The sequence below is a fragment of the Gobius niger genome (assembly GCF_951799975.1).
Source record: "Gobius niger genome assembly, chromosome: 16".
In the NCBI taxonomy this organism is placed as follows: Eukaryota; Metazoa; Chordata; class Actinopteri; order Gobiiformes; family Gobiidae; genus Gobius; species Gobius niger.
Window position 1 is genome coordinate 7,139,279 of NC_136867.1, and position 18,465 is coordinate 7,157,743.

Genomic DNA, 18,465 nt, shown 5'->3' on the forward strand with positions numbered 1-18,465 from the left:
TACACTTTATGAACCAAAAAAAAAAAAAAAGTACCAAACCGAACACACGGATAAAACCATAAAAAACAAATTACAAAAATAATAATAAAGGAAAATCATTTAAAGGCCCTATACCAGATTTTTTAGATAATATTAGTGGGACATGATGTTTTTCTCTTCTTTTGTTCCACATATTGTAAACTAAAAAGTGCATTTAATTGTAATCCATTCTTATTCATTTTGCTAACGTGCAGGCTAGTTTGTTAGCATTTCTGTGACCCTCAGAAGTGACCATACAAGTTGTGAAAAGTGCTTGTAAACTCATACATGTGAAGACTTTGGAAGACGAGGAGTGTGTTAGGAAAGTTGGGAATAAGTTTGGCCACAACTTACAGATACAGATGAAACAATTTTGTGAAGGTTTTGTGATATCTAATCAAAAATGCTGCATAAATATAACACTTGTATAATGTGAAATGCTTCTTTTAGCCTCTGCCAAACAGTTTCATCTAAACTAACATGAATCCATAACTTGATCTATGTTTACGGAAAAGCATCGGCCTGTAATAGACTGCCAACTTGGTGCCACTGCTGTAATGTGCAATAGATCTACAATCTCATTATCACAGCTGCATATTCGCCGGCGTGAAGTGGTAAACATTCAACCTCTTAACTCCCGCCTGAACCGAGAGCATTTTCTCCAGTTCAGCTTTACCCAAATCCTGTAGGCCAGTGTAACACCTCATTTAAAGCTAAGACCTACAAAACTAAACTGATCTTTTTCCTGACATCATCAGATTTTTTTTCATCACTATTTTTGTTGGGCAGTCATTTTTGTCCAATTTTCGTGACTTTTTTGTCAAATTATTTGATTTTTTTGGTCAAATTCTTATCACTTTTTTGTCCATTTTTTGTCACTTTTTCGTCCATTTTTTTTTCAATTTTTCTCAGTTTTTTGTCAAATTTTTGTCCATTTTTGTCTTTTTTTGTACATTTTTTGTCACTTTTTCGTCCATTTTTTTTAATTTTTCGTCAAATTTTTCTCACTTTTTTTGTCAAATTTTGGTCAATTTTTGTCATTTTTTTGTACATTTTTTGTCATTTTTTCGTCATTTTTTTCTCACTTTCACATTTTCATCCTTGTTTTTGTCTCAGTTTTGTTGCTATTTTCACACCTTTTTTCCAGAAGCTTTTGGATTGGGGTTCAGGTGGGAGTTAAGGGGTTAAAAAAAGGTCAAAGGTCATGATATAAGAGTGATCCTAGTGTCTGCGTACATTGGTGTATGAACGAGAGTGTGAGTGGGTGACTGGTTCCTTGCTGTAAAGCGCTTTGGGCCTGATGAAGGTAGAAAAGCATCGAGACCCTTTACCATCCTACCTTTAAACAGCACATTTCACCACAAAACAGTGACCCATGTACCACCTAAAGATTCAAAAACGGGGTCTTGGATTATTCCATCCCCTAAAACACAACCTATTCCATTTAAACGTCCCCCAACATTTGCAAATTCCTGACCAGCGTTTGGCCTAAGCGGCTGTCGTGTCTCATGGAACCACTGGGAGGCAGTGTTGTCATTAGCTTTGGCAGGAGCGAACAGACTGGCATTCCAACCAAAAAAAAAAAAAAACATGGCAGAAAGTCAGGTTCCAGCCTCATTTTTTGATGACTGAAATGATCCTGAAGTATGTGACCAAAGAGAGCGCTTCCACATCAAGTGCACACGCCGCTCGTGTGTTTAGCAACAAGACGCTAACCACCGCTAATAAATAAAACATTAGCACGTTCCGCCCTGTGTGACTCTCCACTTTTCTGCTCTTATCAACTGGATGTTGCTCGTAGGGCTGCACAAATACACGGACTGTGATGAGATTTTATGCTTTAAAAATCCAGATTTAATTCAATGTATTTTTTTTTTTTTTGAATGCACAATACAAACCAGTGCAGACGAGATACATTTTGTTGGTGCAAAGTGAAAAATGGTGACACATGTTCTTTTGTGTTCATTGTCGCTTTCTACTCAAGTTCATAAAATATTGTCCACGTACTTTAGAGCAGGGGTGTCCAATGTGCGGCCCGAGGGCCAAACGCGGCCCTCAGACCAATTTTTGGTGGCCCTCAGACTTCTTGTTTTATTGACACATGGCCAGAGATGATCATTTTCCCGGCAATTTTAATAATTCCGCACAATTAAAACCTCAAAAGTGAACATTTATTGTGGGTTAGTGCTAGATCGTCTGCTCCGGAGGGACAGTCTGCTGTGAAAACGTGAGATATCATGACACAAATTAATTCACCTCTTAACTCCCGCCTGAACCGAGAGGATCTTTTTCCTCACGTCATCAGATTTTTTTTTTTTCTAACATTTTTTTGTTGGGTGTTTAACTAATTTTTGTCACATTTTTGTCATTTTTTCGTCATTTTTTCGTCATTTTTTCGTCAGTTTTTAATCATTTTTTGTCACATTTTTGTCATTTTTTCGTCAATTTTTAATCCATTTTTTGTCACTTTTTTGTCATTTTTTGTCCCATTTTTGTCACTTTTTTCGTCCATTTTTTTTGTCAATTTCTTGGGACATTTTTGCCACTTTTTTTATCACATTTTTGTAAATTTTTTGTCACATTTTTGTCATTTTTTTTGTCACATTTTGTCACATTTTTGTCATTTTTTCGTCAATTTTTAATCATTTTTTGTCACTTTTTTGTCACATTTCCATCATTGTTTTCGTCTCAGTTTCGTTGCTATTTTCACTCCTTTTTTCCAGAAGCTTTTGGACTGGGGTAAAGCCAAACTGGAGAAAATGTGCTCGGTTCAGGTGGGAGGATTAGGATCATTTGAATTTTTAGACAAACCCAACTCATAGATCTATACAAAATCACAGCAGACCGTCCCCTCTGGAGCATACGATCTAGCACTAACCTTTATTGTGAGACTGAGCTAGCATTATGTTTCCGAGCCTAAATACAAGTGCGGGGAGTGGTTTAAACCAATCTTAAACACACGCAGTTGAATGTTTGAATGCATTGACCACTGATCTGTGGCCCTCCATGCCTTATACATGTCAATATACGGCCCTCGGTGGAAAAAAAGTTTGGACAACCCTGCTTTAGAGGGATGTGTGCATGTACCAAAACACGTGTTAGACATTATAAACCTGGACAGAGCTAGAAGACGGACTCACGACGCCGAATTTCATCCAAGATTTCAAAATGGACTCATTTCATTGTGATTTTTGTTACAGTATTCATGTTCACCCTTTGTGTTGCGACATATATTTACAGAAAAATATGCAAAACACTCACACATGTAATAGTTTAAGTGCTACGGGCCAAAACATAGACGGACCAACAAGCCCCGGCAGCAGGAAACGTCGATCATACTTCGCGGCTGTAGTGAGGTCTTCGTCACAGAAACACAAAAACTGTCGCCCAATCTCTCTCCCCTCGCGGAGGTTATAAATAGCCCATCCACGCATCCCTCCTCGCCGCCCCCCCCCATCTCCGATTCTGAAAACATACTGTCACTAAGAGCCGCCGAGCCCCCCCCTCCTCGCTCCCCAACACCACCACCACCACCACCTCCTGCGCAGTGCAATGTGGCTTTCCTCTCGCCCATACAGCAACACAAGAGAATCGCATTGGACCAAACCAGCAGCAGCAGCAGCAGCGGCAGCACGTTGTCGTCCTCCTTCCTCCTTCCTCCTTCCAACCTCTGCTCCGACAAACGCTCATTTCAATCCGTTATCATCCTATTCTGTGTATTGTGATTAAAAGCACGTCTCTTATGCCTCTTCGTCTTTTTTCGACTGACCCGCATGCGCCCGTATAGATATTACACAACACGGCGACGATGGTAAAAGCCTCCTCCAACACATGCATGGTGGTGGCAGCGAAGAGGAGGGAGGGGGGGGGGGCAGGCCACAGACAGACAGACAGACTGACGGACGGACAGACGAAGCGCGGGAGCTTGGAGGAGCGGAGACGATGTGGGATGGTTGAATCAGTAAACGGTTCAAACGGACCACAGGATGCGGGAGATGGATGAGGCGGGATCAAGGCGTAAACAGAGCGGGGCTAGGGAAGTATGTAGAAGGACTGCCCCCCCACGCCGGTGTGCACGAGTTTTGGCGGTTTGAGTTTGGACAAAAATCAGAGGCCTGGCGAGCCGTTGCATTCTTTTCAAGTTTGCTTTTTGCATCATTTTACGATTTGATCAGTCACGATAATGACTATATCGACTTATCGTTCCTTAAATAACAGTAAACGATGCATTTTTGGGCTAGATATTTACTGTCTGTCTCATTTTTGTAACATTTTTGTCATTTTTTTGTCACATTTTGTCACATTTTTGTCATTTTTTCATCAATTTTTAATCCATTTTTTGTCCCATTTTTGTCATTTTTTCGTCAATTTTTTCGTCAATTTCTTGTGACATTTTTGGGCTAGATTTTTACTGTTTGTCTCATTTTTGTAACATTTTTGTCATTTTTTTGGTCACATTTTGTCACATTTTTGTGACAAAATTTCGTCAATTTTTAATCCATTTTTTGTCACTTTTTTGTCATTTTTTGTCCCATTTTTTGTCATTATTTCGTCATATTTTTCGTCAATTTCTTGTGACATTTTTGCCACTTTTGTATCACATTTTTGTAAATTTTTTGTCACATTTTTGTCATTTTTTTGTCAATTTTTAATCAATTTTTTGTCACATTTTTTGTCATTTTTTTGGTCTGTATATTTATTAGCATTATCAGAGACGTATTATTATTATATTTCATGTTTATTGCAGCTTGTGTGGTATTCTAGGACAGTTGGAGAGTTGATGGTATCGTGTATCGCTAGAGTCAATAACATCGTTTATCGCGATACTTTCCTGTCTCGATACATCGAACTTCAAATTTGTGATCGTGACAGGCCGAGCGCCACGAAAACATTGGAATAAACTACGTTATTGAAGACCATTTTATGCCAGTGAAGCTAACTAAAAAGAATGAAAATCTCATCTCGTTCTAGCATTAGTATGTATTAACATGCACTGTCTGAGCAAAAAAAAAGTCGCCATAAAACAAAAGGTCACGCGCTCTACTATGCCGTTGTAGCGCCTTTAGCTTTGATTACAGCGCATGCTCACTGTGGCATTGTTTCAGTAAGCTTCTGCCATGTTAAAGTGCATGTGACAGGTTTTAATGTTTTTGAAAGTACGGCTTATTGAGATGGAAATCGTTTTTATTTCAGTGAAGCAGCCATTTTAATGAAGAAATGTTGTGCAGAAAAGTTATTTTTATTTGACTTTTTACGCTACTGGCAGGTAGGGCTGTGCAATTAATCGAAATTCGATTACGATTTCGATTCCAACAGTAAACGATTACAAAATTAGCATAATCGCAAAAATCGATTATAATTTTTTTGTTTCAATTTTTTTATTTTTCAATTTATTTTTTTCAAATTTTTAATTTGGGGATTTTCACTTTTTTGATGGATTTTTGTCTTTTTTTTATGGATTTTTGTCACTTTTTTGATGGATTTTTGTTTGTTTTTTGCTGGATTTTTGTCATTTTTTTGCTGGATTTTTGTCACTTTTTTGCTGGATTTTTGTTTTTTGCTGGATTTTTGTCTTTTTTTTTGCTGGATTTTTGTCATTTCTTTGCTGGATTTTTGTCACTTTTTTGCTGGATTTTTGTCACTTTTTTGCTGGATTTTTGTCACTTTTTTGCTGGATTTTTGTCATTTTTTTTAATGGATTTTTGTCATTTTTTTGATGGATTTTTGTCATTTTTTTGATGGATTTTTGTCATTTTTTTGATGGATTTTTTTAAAGCCAACAAATAATCGTTTGAATAATCGTGATTTCAATTATGACAAAAATAATCGTGATTATTATTTTTTCAATAATCGAGCAGCCCTACTGGCAGGAAGTGACATAGATAGAGGCTAAGCTCCAGAGCAGACTCATTTCCCATTGAAATAACATGGTCGGCATGGCAACAGTTGGAAATTGTTTGCCTCCATCTACGTCACTTTTATTCTTTTTTTTTTGCAGAATCTTAAACAGAATTGCATTAACTATGTTTTAGCAAAAAACTGTGTCTAATGTGTCACCTGCACTTTAACCCACCCAGTGTTGCATTCACGTCCCAAAGCTTCTCACAGGGGTTGGAGATCTGGACTCTGCGGCGGCCCATCCATGCGTGAAAATTAAGTCTTGTGCTCGCTGAACCACGCAGCCCCGTGCCATCAGGGAAGAAGAAATCCACTGATGGAACAACCTGGTCACTCAGGGTGTTCAGGAAGTCGGCTGATTCTTTTGGGCACATGGTGTCACTGAACCTGGACCTGACCAACTACAGCGTCCCCAGATCAGGACAGTTACATCCAGGTAGAGGACTTGTTTTTGGAGTAAACATCAAACACAATATAACGTTTTGGTTAAATAGTATTAAAAAAAAAGCCTATTATTGTACTGATGATGTGTATTGATTAAATGATAAGTCAATGATTATCGTGACAGGTCTACTAGCGTCAGCTGCCATTTTATTTATCAGATTTTTATTGTATAGTTTATAAGAGGATTGTTTCTTGGCTGGCCAGGCCACACACACTCTGCACAGTCTAGTCATTTTATTTACCTCCGGTAGCGGACGACACAACGTAGCAACACCGCCGAAAACACAGCCATTCCAGATCATAAGAGAACATTCAAAATGATGTGAACCAAACCCTTTGCATCCCCACGATTTCAAAGCGCTTTAAGAAGTCCATGGGGAATTATCGTTGTACGAGGCCACGGCGAGATGGGACAGTGATGATGACGGCAGTTGTTAATGATAGAGGGGGGGGGGGGGGGTTGTTGAGAGGGTCATACCTGGAAGAAGCCTGGGGGCATGGGTCCACCGGGCATGGCGTCGTTTGGAGGCATGTTCCCCATGACGGGGCTGGGGGCCGCCGCTGCGCTCTGGAACACACAGACAAACTATTTCACCACCATTCTCCACAGTCTCATACGTAGACTTTTCCATTTTTCCCACTCATAAACACGCCAGCGTCGCTTTTAAAGGGGGGGTATTATGCAAAATCGACTTTTTCAAGCTTTACATCACGTTATTATGTCATTCCCTCATTAAAAACATGCCTGAAGTGTTGCCTTGGCACAGTCACGTATTTTTGAGTAATCTGTAAAAACTCTGATGGCGGCCATTTTAGGGATAGGTTTGCCTGAGTCCTCCTAGGAACGCCCCCACCTCCTGGAGACGCCTCCGAGCTTTCGTCACCAGCCGAGTAACCAACCACTGCTCCTCAGCAGAACCCCCTCCCCACTGATGCCACAGACAGCGTGTGGAGGGGGCGTGTTGGAAAGGGTCAGAGGTTCTTAAAGAGACAGAGGCCTATTTCAAGACATTCAGTACAGCCATTTTGAGAGAGACATTTTATACAAGGCAGTTATTCTAATTTACTGCATTTACAGACCAACAGAAGGTTTGCTAATCATTGTAGTGTGATATAGACTGGTGCTATAGATACAGACGGCATCTCGTCATAGAAGGGGGCGTGGCTTCGCCGAGGGGGAAAATAGAATCTTTAGAGAAACGCAATTTTTCACTCTTTTAAGCCATTTTCTGGTGGAATATCAACTCATTTATCACACATAAATAAAGTCAAGTGTAAACCGGGCCCATATGGATATTTTCTCACAGCAGATTGTTCAGTAGAAGTGAAAAAACGGCAGTTGTTGCTCGCGCTAGCTAACCGTTAGCATTAGCCCGGTGCTAACATGTAGCATCAGGTTAGCATTCTCCGTTTTTTATGTATTTATGGGCTGTTGAACCACTTTGCTCCTCCCCATGTCTTTGTTTCTTTCTTTAGTAGAAAACTATATTTATAAATCAGCGTTTGTTAAAGTAGTTTTTGAATAATTAGAGAAGGTTTAGATTTTTCTCCAAATTGTTTTCCCCCTTTACTGTTTTCAAACATGACCATATATGGGTGATTCCAGAGATGCCGTCTGTATCTATGTGATTGAAAAAAAGCATGATACCCCCTCTTTAAGAAAATGCGATGAAGATAATTGCCACCACTCGCATTGCAATTTTAATTCAATCACAAAAGGAATAAACACGAAGATCTCACACTAGCAGACAAACTGGGTGGATGCGGATGAGTGGAGAAATTAGCCTGCAGCTAAATCTGAATCTATCCTTGTCAACACATACATGGAGGAGCTTGTTCGGAGTAGACATAAGCTTATATAAGGCTCCAGAACAAACAGCGACGCACACAGACACGCGAGCAGAGAGCGGGCACACGCACACGCACAAACACACACAGGAAGTGCAAACACGAGCTGCGCAGTCCAGTCTCTCACAAACAACAGAGCGGAGCCCTAACCAGGAGGAGGACTTTAACCTAACATTTCCTAAATCTATTCTTACATTCCTGCAAAAGCCCGGTCCTTTTAAGAGTAGTGAGCGGGCTAGCTTGAAAGTTCAAACTGAATACAATAGCAACATTAAAGGGGATGTGCCGGGGTTTTTTTTTTTGTGCTTTCCTTGCAGTAGATTAAAATCCATGTTGCTCCCTTGCGGTGTAATGTGTCTGCAGACATTGTGAGGAAATGGGGGGAAAAAACAGATTCCACACAGCATATTATGAGCAATCGTAAACCTGGAAGTAGCGCAGATGCTAAAAACAATTAGCCTGGTGGATGCTAATTACTGAGTCAGAAATGATCCTAATAAAGAATCTGGAAGTTATATAAGGTCAGGAGTTTGTACCAAAGCTACAACAATTCATATATAATAATTATGGTTTACTTTTTTGTTTTTCAGTTAAAGTGATAGTCTGGAAGTGTAAATGTTTTACAAATGTAATAAAATGCGCGAAATCAACGACCCGGTCTTGCATTTTGATGTAAAGTGAGTAATAATACACAGTATAAATATATTATTTTTTGTAAAGTCCCTCCTTCCCGGGATCTCAGCAACTGATCAGAGTCTAGCATCCTCCCGCGTTGACCAATGAGATGAGCTTTTCCTGTGAACCGGTCCAATCAGGGGGGAGGGGGAGGAGCTAGATCGTTTACTTTTGAAAATACTGCTCCTGCTCTCCTCCTTTTGCAAACGAAGAAGGGCTTAGAGGGATTTTTTTAAAATTATTTACTTTCAAATTTTACCCTCTCTCCTCATTTTGCAATCTTATAGACTATCCCTTTAAAAAATGAAAGTAAAAAAAAAATTGGGGCCTTTAAAATTGCGACAAAAAAATATTTCCTATCAAATTACAATGAATCTCTGAATTTACTTTATAATAATTTCGCACATGTACAAGTACAAAGGTAAATGCGTTTTAAAATAGTAGTAAGCAGAGCCCGCTTTGTGGAGTGGGTGACCAGCGGAGCGTCGTATCAGTTGCCGAACAGCGCTACGCCGCTCACCCCTCCCCCTCTTTATGCTAATTCTGATCCGAACATGAGCAGGCCACCTCGTCCCTTGGGGGGGGGGTAGCGCCCGGTCGGGTCCTCTCCTCCATTCTTTATTCCTCTCTCCATCTTTCGCTCCTTCCTTTCTCCATCCATCCATCCGTGCTACTCTTCTTCGCCCCTCTGGTACCTCCGTCCTTTTCTCTTTACTTCCTTCATCTAAACCTCTCTCCGCGCTGTCCCTCGTCCGTTATCAAGCTATCAAAGACTAAACCAAGACGAGCACATGACTAATTAGGACAATTGCAAAAGTTTGTTTTTAGGTCCTGATCCTTATCATTTGCTCTAAAGTCATTCGTTCCGTCACATGCCTTCAGTCACATCACAATACTTTCCTTATTGGCTAAACTTTGTAAATATCAACGTCGCATTAGCCGCTATCGCTAATTCCACCGGCCTGGCGCAGCTCGTGTAATGTACCCACAATAACACACACACACACACACACACACACACCTAAGGCCCCTGTACTTTTCCTCCTCGTCCCCCCCCCACACCCCCCCTCCCTCCCCGCAGTGGGGTGTCAGCGGCTCGCAGAAGAAGCTGTTGCCATGGAGACGGGTCCTATCTGCGCTCCGTCCCCCCGGCAGCCCCCTCGACGAGAGCGCACACTCCCGAGCATGGAGGAAAATATACCGAAAACGGCGTGTTAACGAGACACGGATCTCGTGTGCGGAGAGCGAAGCCCGTTTTGTTGTTTTCGTTGCATTTCTGTAGAGTTTTGAGTTTGACTTAAAACTTAAGTGTTTATAATTAAAAAAAAAAAAGCTGGTCTTGGAGCCGACTTTCACATTTTTTCACTAAATGGAAAACGGGTTCATTGTAATGGACGATTAATGTGCTGAAGAAAACAGTGAAACATGTTGAAATGATGGCTACTGGCAATGTCATGCTACCAGATAGATCTAGGCTTCTGAGGCTAAATCCATGGAATGTAAACAGTGAAAGTGAAACTGATTCAAGGATTTAGGATCTACAGAAGAGACGAGGAGGAGAGTTTATTCTTCAGACGTAAAGGGACTAAAGCGGAAAAACCTGTCAGTGACTTTTACTGTCAGTCCAAAAACACAGACTGACTCAGTGTTTTGCTACTTGTCACCTGTGGCTTGTGGACGGCAGTGGAGCAAAGGGGAGCGGAGTCAAACCATCATAGATCCATGAGTCACGTAAACGGCGTTTTGAGATCTTTCCACTCTGGGACCCAGTTTGGAAAATGTTTGTTTACAGACCCTGGACACTGGACACTGGATTGATAAAATATGTTTGCGTTTGGTCCTCAGCTTGACTTCGTATGGACAGGGCTTTAGTGAAGTCAATTGAAGCGCAGAATTGAAAGAAACAAGAACAGGACTCCCTAGTTTCGGTTGTTCATGTAGAGAGAAGTCGCATGGCCATTATAAAATTGAGGCTAACAGATCTAACAGTTTCATAGTGAAACCCGTCCCTTTTGAGTGACACAAGATTATATCAAAGCTTAAAGGGATATTTCAGGATTTTTGACATAGGGCCTCATTTCCTAGTTATCCAGAGTGTTGCTGGTACCTGGAGATATTTTTTTGTAATTCATTCAGTTCTTATGTTTGAAGAGTTTCGTGGCGCTAGGCTAATGCAAGGCTAGCGTATTTATACAATGTAATTTAGCCTGCATTAAAAACAGTGTGACCCGCTCCACAGAGCACCTGAGGCAAATCACTTATAACACCAGACTAACCATATAAATGTCTGTGTCCATAGAATATTTTTTTTAATATAACTGACCTTGCATCACATGAATGATCGCATTTTGAGGGACTATTTTCTAGCAGATCACTCCGCCGCCGCGTAGCTTATACAACCACAAAGCTGATGCTGCTCAAATATAAGCTATTTTAAATGCAAAATGGTTAAAATCATTCTACCGACACAGACATTTATATGGTCAGTCTGGTGTTAGAAGTGATTTGCCTCAGGTGCACTGTGGAGCGGGTCACACTGTTTTTAATGCAGGCTAGCTGATAGCGTAGAAATGTGCTAGCCTTGCACTAGCCTAGCGCCACGAAACTCTTTCAAACTCAAATGACTTCCTCTTGGGCGACATTTGCAATAACCCAGTTTGTTTTCTCTATCGATGAGATCGGTTTTGTTTAGTGTCACGTTTAAAGAGCGGCTTAAAGTTGAGCGATATTTCACGCTCAACATTCATGTTGTTGTGGGCCGCAGAAGGTCGTACGCTTCCGTGTCCGCTGCGTTTATAGACAGAAGAAACACAATGACAGAAAAAGAAGTCTTGTGTGAAGCCTCCTTAAAGCCACCAGTCGACATGACATCAATATTTTCTCCATAACACCACTTACTCGGACAATACTGCGGGAAACGAATGAGCGAAACCCGCGCCTTCGCTCGCCACTCCCCTCTCATTAGTCAAACGCAAACTGAAGCGTTCCCTCCTTCGCCGGAAAACGCAGGGTTGATGAAAAATCTATTAGTGAGCAGTGTGGCTGATGCGACGGGCTGATCGGCTGCTTGTTACAGTATATGTTGGGTCCATCTGTAGAGAAACCCAGTGGGCTCCATTTCTCCACCTCTTCCCCCCCCCCCCCTCGACCACAGCACCTGGACCGATCGATGCCGCTCAACGCGTTATTGACCCGCGTCGATACCTCCGAGGGGCCAGACATAAACAGTGGGCTGACAGGAGTGCGGCTACGCTAATATATTTATGCCTGGACTCATCTGCATGCTAGTCCATTCTGCAGCCAGCGTACCTCAGTTTCCTCGGCCAAACGCACAATGAGGCATAGGGGAGAGGGGTAGTAAGAGGCTCATAGTGCGGTTCTGAGTCAATTCCATCCGTTCTTAACCCCCCAAAAAGATAAATCCATCACTGGGTCGACAAGCCAGAGTCGTTCATTCAAGAAACTGTTAAGGCGACACACTGCAGGTGAATAGGGAAAAAATTTATATTTACAGATATCAATTTGAAACGTTTGCTGTAGATCACTGGCATAAATGTGAGAAAAAAATACATTTCAAGTTCACTAAAAATGCCCCAAATTTCCCCTCTTTCGGCGACAAAATCTGAATAATGGATAGAGCTACATTCAAATTTATGCTTTCATTTTATTGATGAATGAGCTGCCAAGACTTTTTCAGAGGGGATTTTGGATTTCTTTTTTAGTTTTAAAATAAGCTGATTTTTAGTGTAAAAAATTGTAAAAAAAATAATTTTCGCCTTATTTTTTGACATTCAAAACTCAATAAATGGGGCTTTAGGGATTAAATAATAAAAATCCCTCTGAAAAAATCTTCCAAATATTGTTCAGTCCAAGGCTGGAAAATTTGAAGTCTTTAGGTCCGACTGACGTGGACATAGTGTCGCCACAATGACAGAAAAGTGTGTTTTGAGAAAAAGGCCTTTGAAATTGCATTGTCCCATATAAGTCTATGGGGGAACATTGAATCAGCGCAATATTTAAACATGTTTTTGTGAAGATTAGGCATATTTTCTGTTTCCGGGTGAAAGCTTATATGTTCAGAGACCAATTTGGCCCAAAACCTGAAAACTGAAAAAAAAAATGAGTTTGTCCCCTTAATTGCACAAACTAATTTTCCAAATTTTGTTTTGTATTTGAGGAATTTGTTTGCTATTTAAGTTGGACCAATCCTTCGACAGGTTCTTCTCGGCCAGTGGTTTCCCAAAGTGGGGAGTCGCGGGACACTGAAGTGGAGGTCGCAAGATGATTTCAAGACAATATTTTTTTACATTTCTAACATTGAGTTTGATGTGTATTTGATCGAAAACACCTTGGTGAAATTAAGCCAAATATCAAAATACGGTATCCAAACTAACAAGGTTTTGCAGCTTAACATGTTATAAATGCTAATTACATTTTACAGGAGGCGGTCCCGAGTTGTTGGTTGAGTGATTTTGGGGGTTGCAGCCTGAAAAAGTTTAAGAACCCCTGTACTGAGCAACCAGGCAGGAGCTGTGGGAATCGATATCAAGATCTTTAGCCAGGATTTGGGTTAGGAGTAGCTACTGTAGGGTTGGGTACCGTTAAACGATACCTGTATGGTAGTGGAAAAAAAGTTTAGGTACTACTGGTATCGAAAAAATTAAAGTATCGAAGGCAGGTACAAAAAAAAACTTTTATCTTTAGATCCACATTTTGATGCTGTTCATTTCCCCCCCCCCAATTTATTCCCTATTTTTGACCGTTTTTTATTCTATTTGTCCTTATTTTTGCCACAGTTTATCCCAATCTTCTCCCATTTTCCCCACATTCCTTGACATTGGAGATGAACCCGATATTGTAAATGTGCAGCTCTTCCACGTGTTATTGTTCTGTTTTCTGGCTCTAGACGACAAATGTTTTAGTATAGGCATCGGAAAACGTTCAGGTTCAGGTATCGGTATCGAAGACCAAGTATGGTCAAAGTACTGGTATCGAAAAAATTCCCCGGTATCTAGTTGGGGCAGTTGCAAGGCTGCACAATTGTGAAAAATCCTCTAAGAATGATCGGTACACTCCGAAGACAATTGTCAAAAATAAACATTAAAGGGATATTTCAGGATTTTTGACATAGGGCCTCATTTACTAGTTATCCACAGTGTTGCTGATTTCTTTTTGTAATTCAAGCAGTTCTTATGTTTGAAGAGTTTTGTGGCGCTAGGCTAATGCAAGGCTAGCACATTTCTATGGTATCAGCTAGCCTGCTAGATGCTGCTCAAATATAAGTTATTTATATGGTTAGTCTGGCATTATAAGTGATTTGCCTCAAGTGCTCTGTGGAGCGGCTCACACTGTTTTTAATGCAGGCTAGCTGATACCATAGAAATGCACTAGCCTTGCATTAGCCTATGTCAAAAATCCATGAAATATCCCTTTAAATTGAGAAGAACCTTAAACCACGACCTGAGCAGTCAGTGACTCTCTCTATATATACTCTACATTGTTAATGTAGCTGGAAATGAAAAGGGATTGAGTATTAAAGGGGCAAGTTGGCCATTTTATACTCACTACTGCCTCCTCAGGTCATAAGTGTAACTGCGGACCCGAAGCGACACCTTTTTGAGTGACAGTGCAGGAGTGGTGAACAGGTCTGAGCTCATTCTACACATCAGGACATTGTTGGAACATGTAGGGGGAGGAAAACACATCATTTTAACATTTTTAAACTCTGTATAGTCCCTTTAAGATGGCGATATTGCTGTTAACAATTTGTGGACACTATGGAATATGTGAACTTCAAAAAATGCCAAGAAAAACAAAATGATTAAGATATTTGGTTGTTTTGCAAAGTACATTATATAGTCTAAATCAGTGGTTCTCAACCTGGGGGTCGGGACCCACTAGGGGGTCACGAGACAAATTTGGGGGGTCGCCAGAGCATATAGATAAAATATATATTTTAATATTATTATTATGGTGTCGTAGCATACATGCTGTTTTACCAGGGTGCCATTATTTGTTCTAAATTTAATTCATTTTTGTTTTAGCCATTGTTTTTTCTTTGTTTTTTAAGAGTTATACAGGTTAACCTCTTAACTCCCGCCTGAACCGAGAGGATCTTTTTCCACCAGATTTTTTTCCCATCATTTGGGTATTCAACTCATTTTTGTAACTTTTTCATCATTTTTTCATCATTTTTTGTCATTTTTTGGTCAAACTTTTATCACATTTTTGTAATTTTTTCGTCACATTTTTGTCATTTTTTCGTCAATTTTTTATCACATTTTTGTCATATTTTTTTGTCACATTTTTGTCATTTTTTGGTCATTTTATGGTCATTTTTTTGTCACAATTTGTAATTTTTTCGTCAATTTCTTGTCAATTTCTTGTGACATTTTTGCCACTTTTTCATACATTTTTCGTCACTTTTATGTCTCATTTCCATCGTTGTTTTTGTCTCCGTTTTGTTGCTATTTTCACAGAAGCTCTTGGACTTGGGGGTAAAGCCAAACTGGTAGAAAATGTGCTCGGTTCAGGCGGGAGTTAAGGGGTTAATGTCCCTGTTTTTCCCCATGGTCTGACCCGGGCGGGGTTCACGATCCTGATTAACTGTTACAATGGGGGTCGCGGCTCTAAAAAGGTTGAGAACCACTGGTCTAAATAACTGTAGTTTTTGCAAATTGCGACCATTCACAGGGCGATTGTGATTTGATTGCGATGATCCGTGCAGCCCCATTAAAACATGAACCTGCCACTGCCCACCTAAGCTCCGTCCCTCGCATCTCCAGACCGGCTTGGGTGACTTGCCGTCAGTTTGCCCTGCCACCTTCTACCTTTTAGCACCTACTCATTGTCAGCGACGGCCCTATCCGAAAATACAGGCACACGAGCGCGCGCACACACGGGGGTCACGCACACACAAATAAATCCCGGGCTTAGCTGCGGCCCAGTGCTGGGATTAGCGGATTAGAAGTCTATTCCATTATCTCCAACACTATACAGCCCACAGACACAATGCGGCCCTGTCTTGACGAGGTGAGAGAGGGAAAAAAAAACACATTTATTTTGATGATGATTGTGTGTCGAGTTAAAATTCAAACTAGGCTTCGGTGTCTGGTAGGCTTCCTGGCTTATCGCGCACGGTTATTTTTAGCACGGCCTGGTCACTTGTGGTAAAATGTTACTGGTCTTTTTAAAGCTGCAGATCAGTGAAATGTCAATAAGTCAATGTCTGCTTTTTGGGAGGGCCTGATATTGCTCAGACAGTGTGAGAGAACAGGAACTTTTGCCCAAAACAAACGCCGTCGGATCATGTGTTTTCAGACGAAAATGCGACTGCGAGGAAGGGTGTGTGAACTTTTTTTTGCGTCAAGTGTGATGTGACTGAGTGAAAAACAAAGAAAAAGAAAAGAAAAGGATGATGTTTTGGAGAAATGTGTTCCATCAGTGGGTGGCGTCAATGACATCCAGCACCTTCACCTGAATAAAAACTGAATAAAAGCCCAATCAGATGTTTACTACCATCCCCACAACTTTCAAGTTTCTTTTTAACCTCTTACCACCCGCCTAAACCAAATGCATTCTGTCCTCTTTGGCTATTTTATAGGCCTGTGTAGCACCTCATTTGAAAGCTAAGACCCACAAAACTGATCTTTTTCCTCACGCTGTTGCTGTGTTGTGTCATCCTTTTTATGTTGATTTTTTTTTTTTTTTTTTTGTCACATTTTTGTTTAATTTTTGTCACATTTTTGTTGAATTTTTTTTGTCACATTTTTGTTGAATTTTTGTTGAATTTTTTTTACATTTTTGTTGAATTTTTGTCACATTTTTGTTGAATTTTTGTCATATTTTTGCAGAATTTTTGTTGATTTTTTTTTACATTTTTGTTGAATTTTTGTCACATTTTTGTAATTTTTTAATTGATTTTTTGTCACATTTTTGTTGAATTTTTGTCACATTTTTGTAATTTTTTAATTGATTTTTTGTCACATTTTTGTTGAATTTTTGTCACATCTTTGTTGAATTTTTGTCACATTTTTGTTGAATTTTTGTCACTTTTTGTCGCGTTTACATCCTTGTTTTCTTCTCATTTTTTGTGGCTGCTTTGGTGCTTTTTTCCCCAAGAAGCTTTTTGATTAGGGTAAAGCCAAACTGGAGAAAATGGGATCCGTTCAGGTGGGAGTTAAGATGTCAACTACTTCACTTCAACATATTTCTAAACTTTCATTATGATACTTTTCCTATTTCAAGCTTGATTTTTTTTTTTTTAAAGAGATAGTCTGTAAGTTTGCAAAGTGAGGTGAGACAGAGTGAAATGTGAAAGTAAACAATCAAATTCCTTCCCTCTTTAACCAGAAAGCCCTCCTTATTTTGCAAAAAGAGGAGAGCAGGAACAGAATTTTCATAAATAAAACGATCAAGCTCCTCCCCCTCGCTCCTGATTGGACCAGTCAGGCTGGTTCACAGGAAAAGCTCGTCTCATTGGTCGACGCAGGAGGATACTAGACTCTGATTAGTTGCTGAGATCTGAGCAGGAGAGGCTTTACAAATAATATAAATGTATGTTTTATTACTTACTTTACATCGAAATGCAAGACCACGTGGTTGATATTGCACATGTTAACATTTGAAAAACATTAAAACTTCCAGACTATCGCTTTAATGAAAAAGTGCAATTACCTTAACTGAAATCAGAAACTACACATTGAAACGTGTAGAAAAATCAAAACTAAACCAAGTCCACTGCTCACTGTTGAGCTCTACGGCAGCCTAAGAGGGTCAAAAACCTAATGAACGGCCTTTAAAGGTGCACTGTGCAACTTTTAGTGTAAAAAAAAAAAAAAAACCTGAAAAAAAACTGAAAAAAAAAGGTTGATATTAGTTCGTATTTGACCTTTCAGTGACCCAGCGGCTGTGTGGGCGGTTAACTTAGCGTCTTTACTTTCCATCCCGGTGGCCCCCATGATCAACAAAAAGTTGCACAGTGCACCTTTAAACGACAAATCTGCCCCTTGCTTTGTATGCAGCCCACATCCATCGCCCAAAATGAACTCGTTTCCGGTGTCACTTACATAGTCATGGAAGGCTTTGGCCTCGCTGGAGTGCTCGCACGTTTCTCTCCGGTCCGGCGCCGCGCAATACAAGTCCCAGAATACACTGCGAATGGAAAACAAGAGGGAGACAGAGGGGGGGGGGGGTCAGAGGTCAGCAAACACGGCAATACAGGAAGTCGAGTGGCGGCCGTTGGCGAGCCATTTCCCAGCCTCTCAGTATCTCCCATAGTGCTCTTAAACTGTGGAGCACCATTCAGCCAGGGCACTACGCCGGCTCTCAATCGCCCTCTCACTCACTGCATATGCACTTGTGATTTATCATGCGTTCGCCCCCGGGCCCTTCAACGTACACATTCAGGGGCAAGACGGGCACTTTATTTATCAATCTGTGCGCGCAAAGTGATCCTGAAGTGACAGCTACGGAAAGTTTGGTGCAAAAATTTGAACGGGATATTGAAAGTAAATAGAGAGAGAGAGGGAGGTTTAATGATATTTAAATTACTCAAGAGCAACAGTGGCTCGGTCGGTAACA

At 40.5% G+C, this 18,465-nt stretch overlaps 1 protein-coding gene across 2 annotated transcripts in view; it reads right to left on the reverse strand.

Moving 5' to 3' along the window:
• Positions 1-18,465, reverse strand: part of LOC306976019 (single-stranded DNA-binding protein 3) — a 51,734-nt gene that overhangs the window by 11,987 nt on the left and 21,282 nt on the right. For both annotated transcript variants that reach the window (XM_079573856.1, XM_079573857.1), the window contains exons 4-5: positions 17,952-18,036; positions 6,839-6,928 (exon numbers count right to left, since the gene is read on the reverse strand). In XM_079573856.1, the coding sequence (XP_079429982.1) occupies positions 6,839-6,928; positions 17,952-18,036 (175 nt within the window). The remainder of the gene's footprint in view (positions 1-6,838; positions 6,929-17,951; positions 18,037-18,465) is intronic.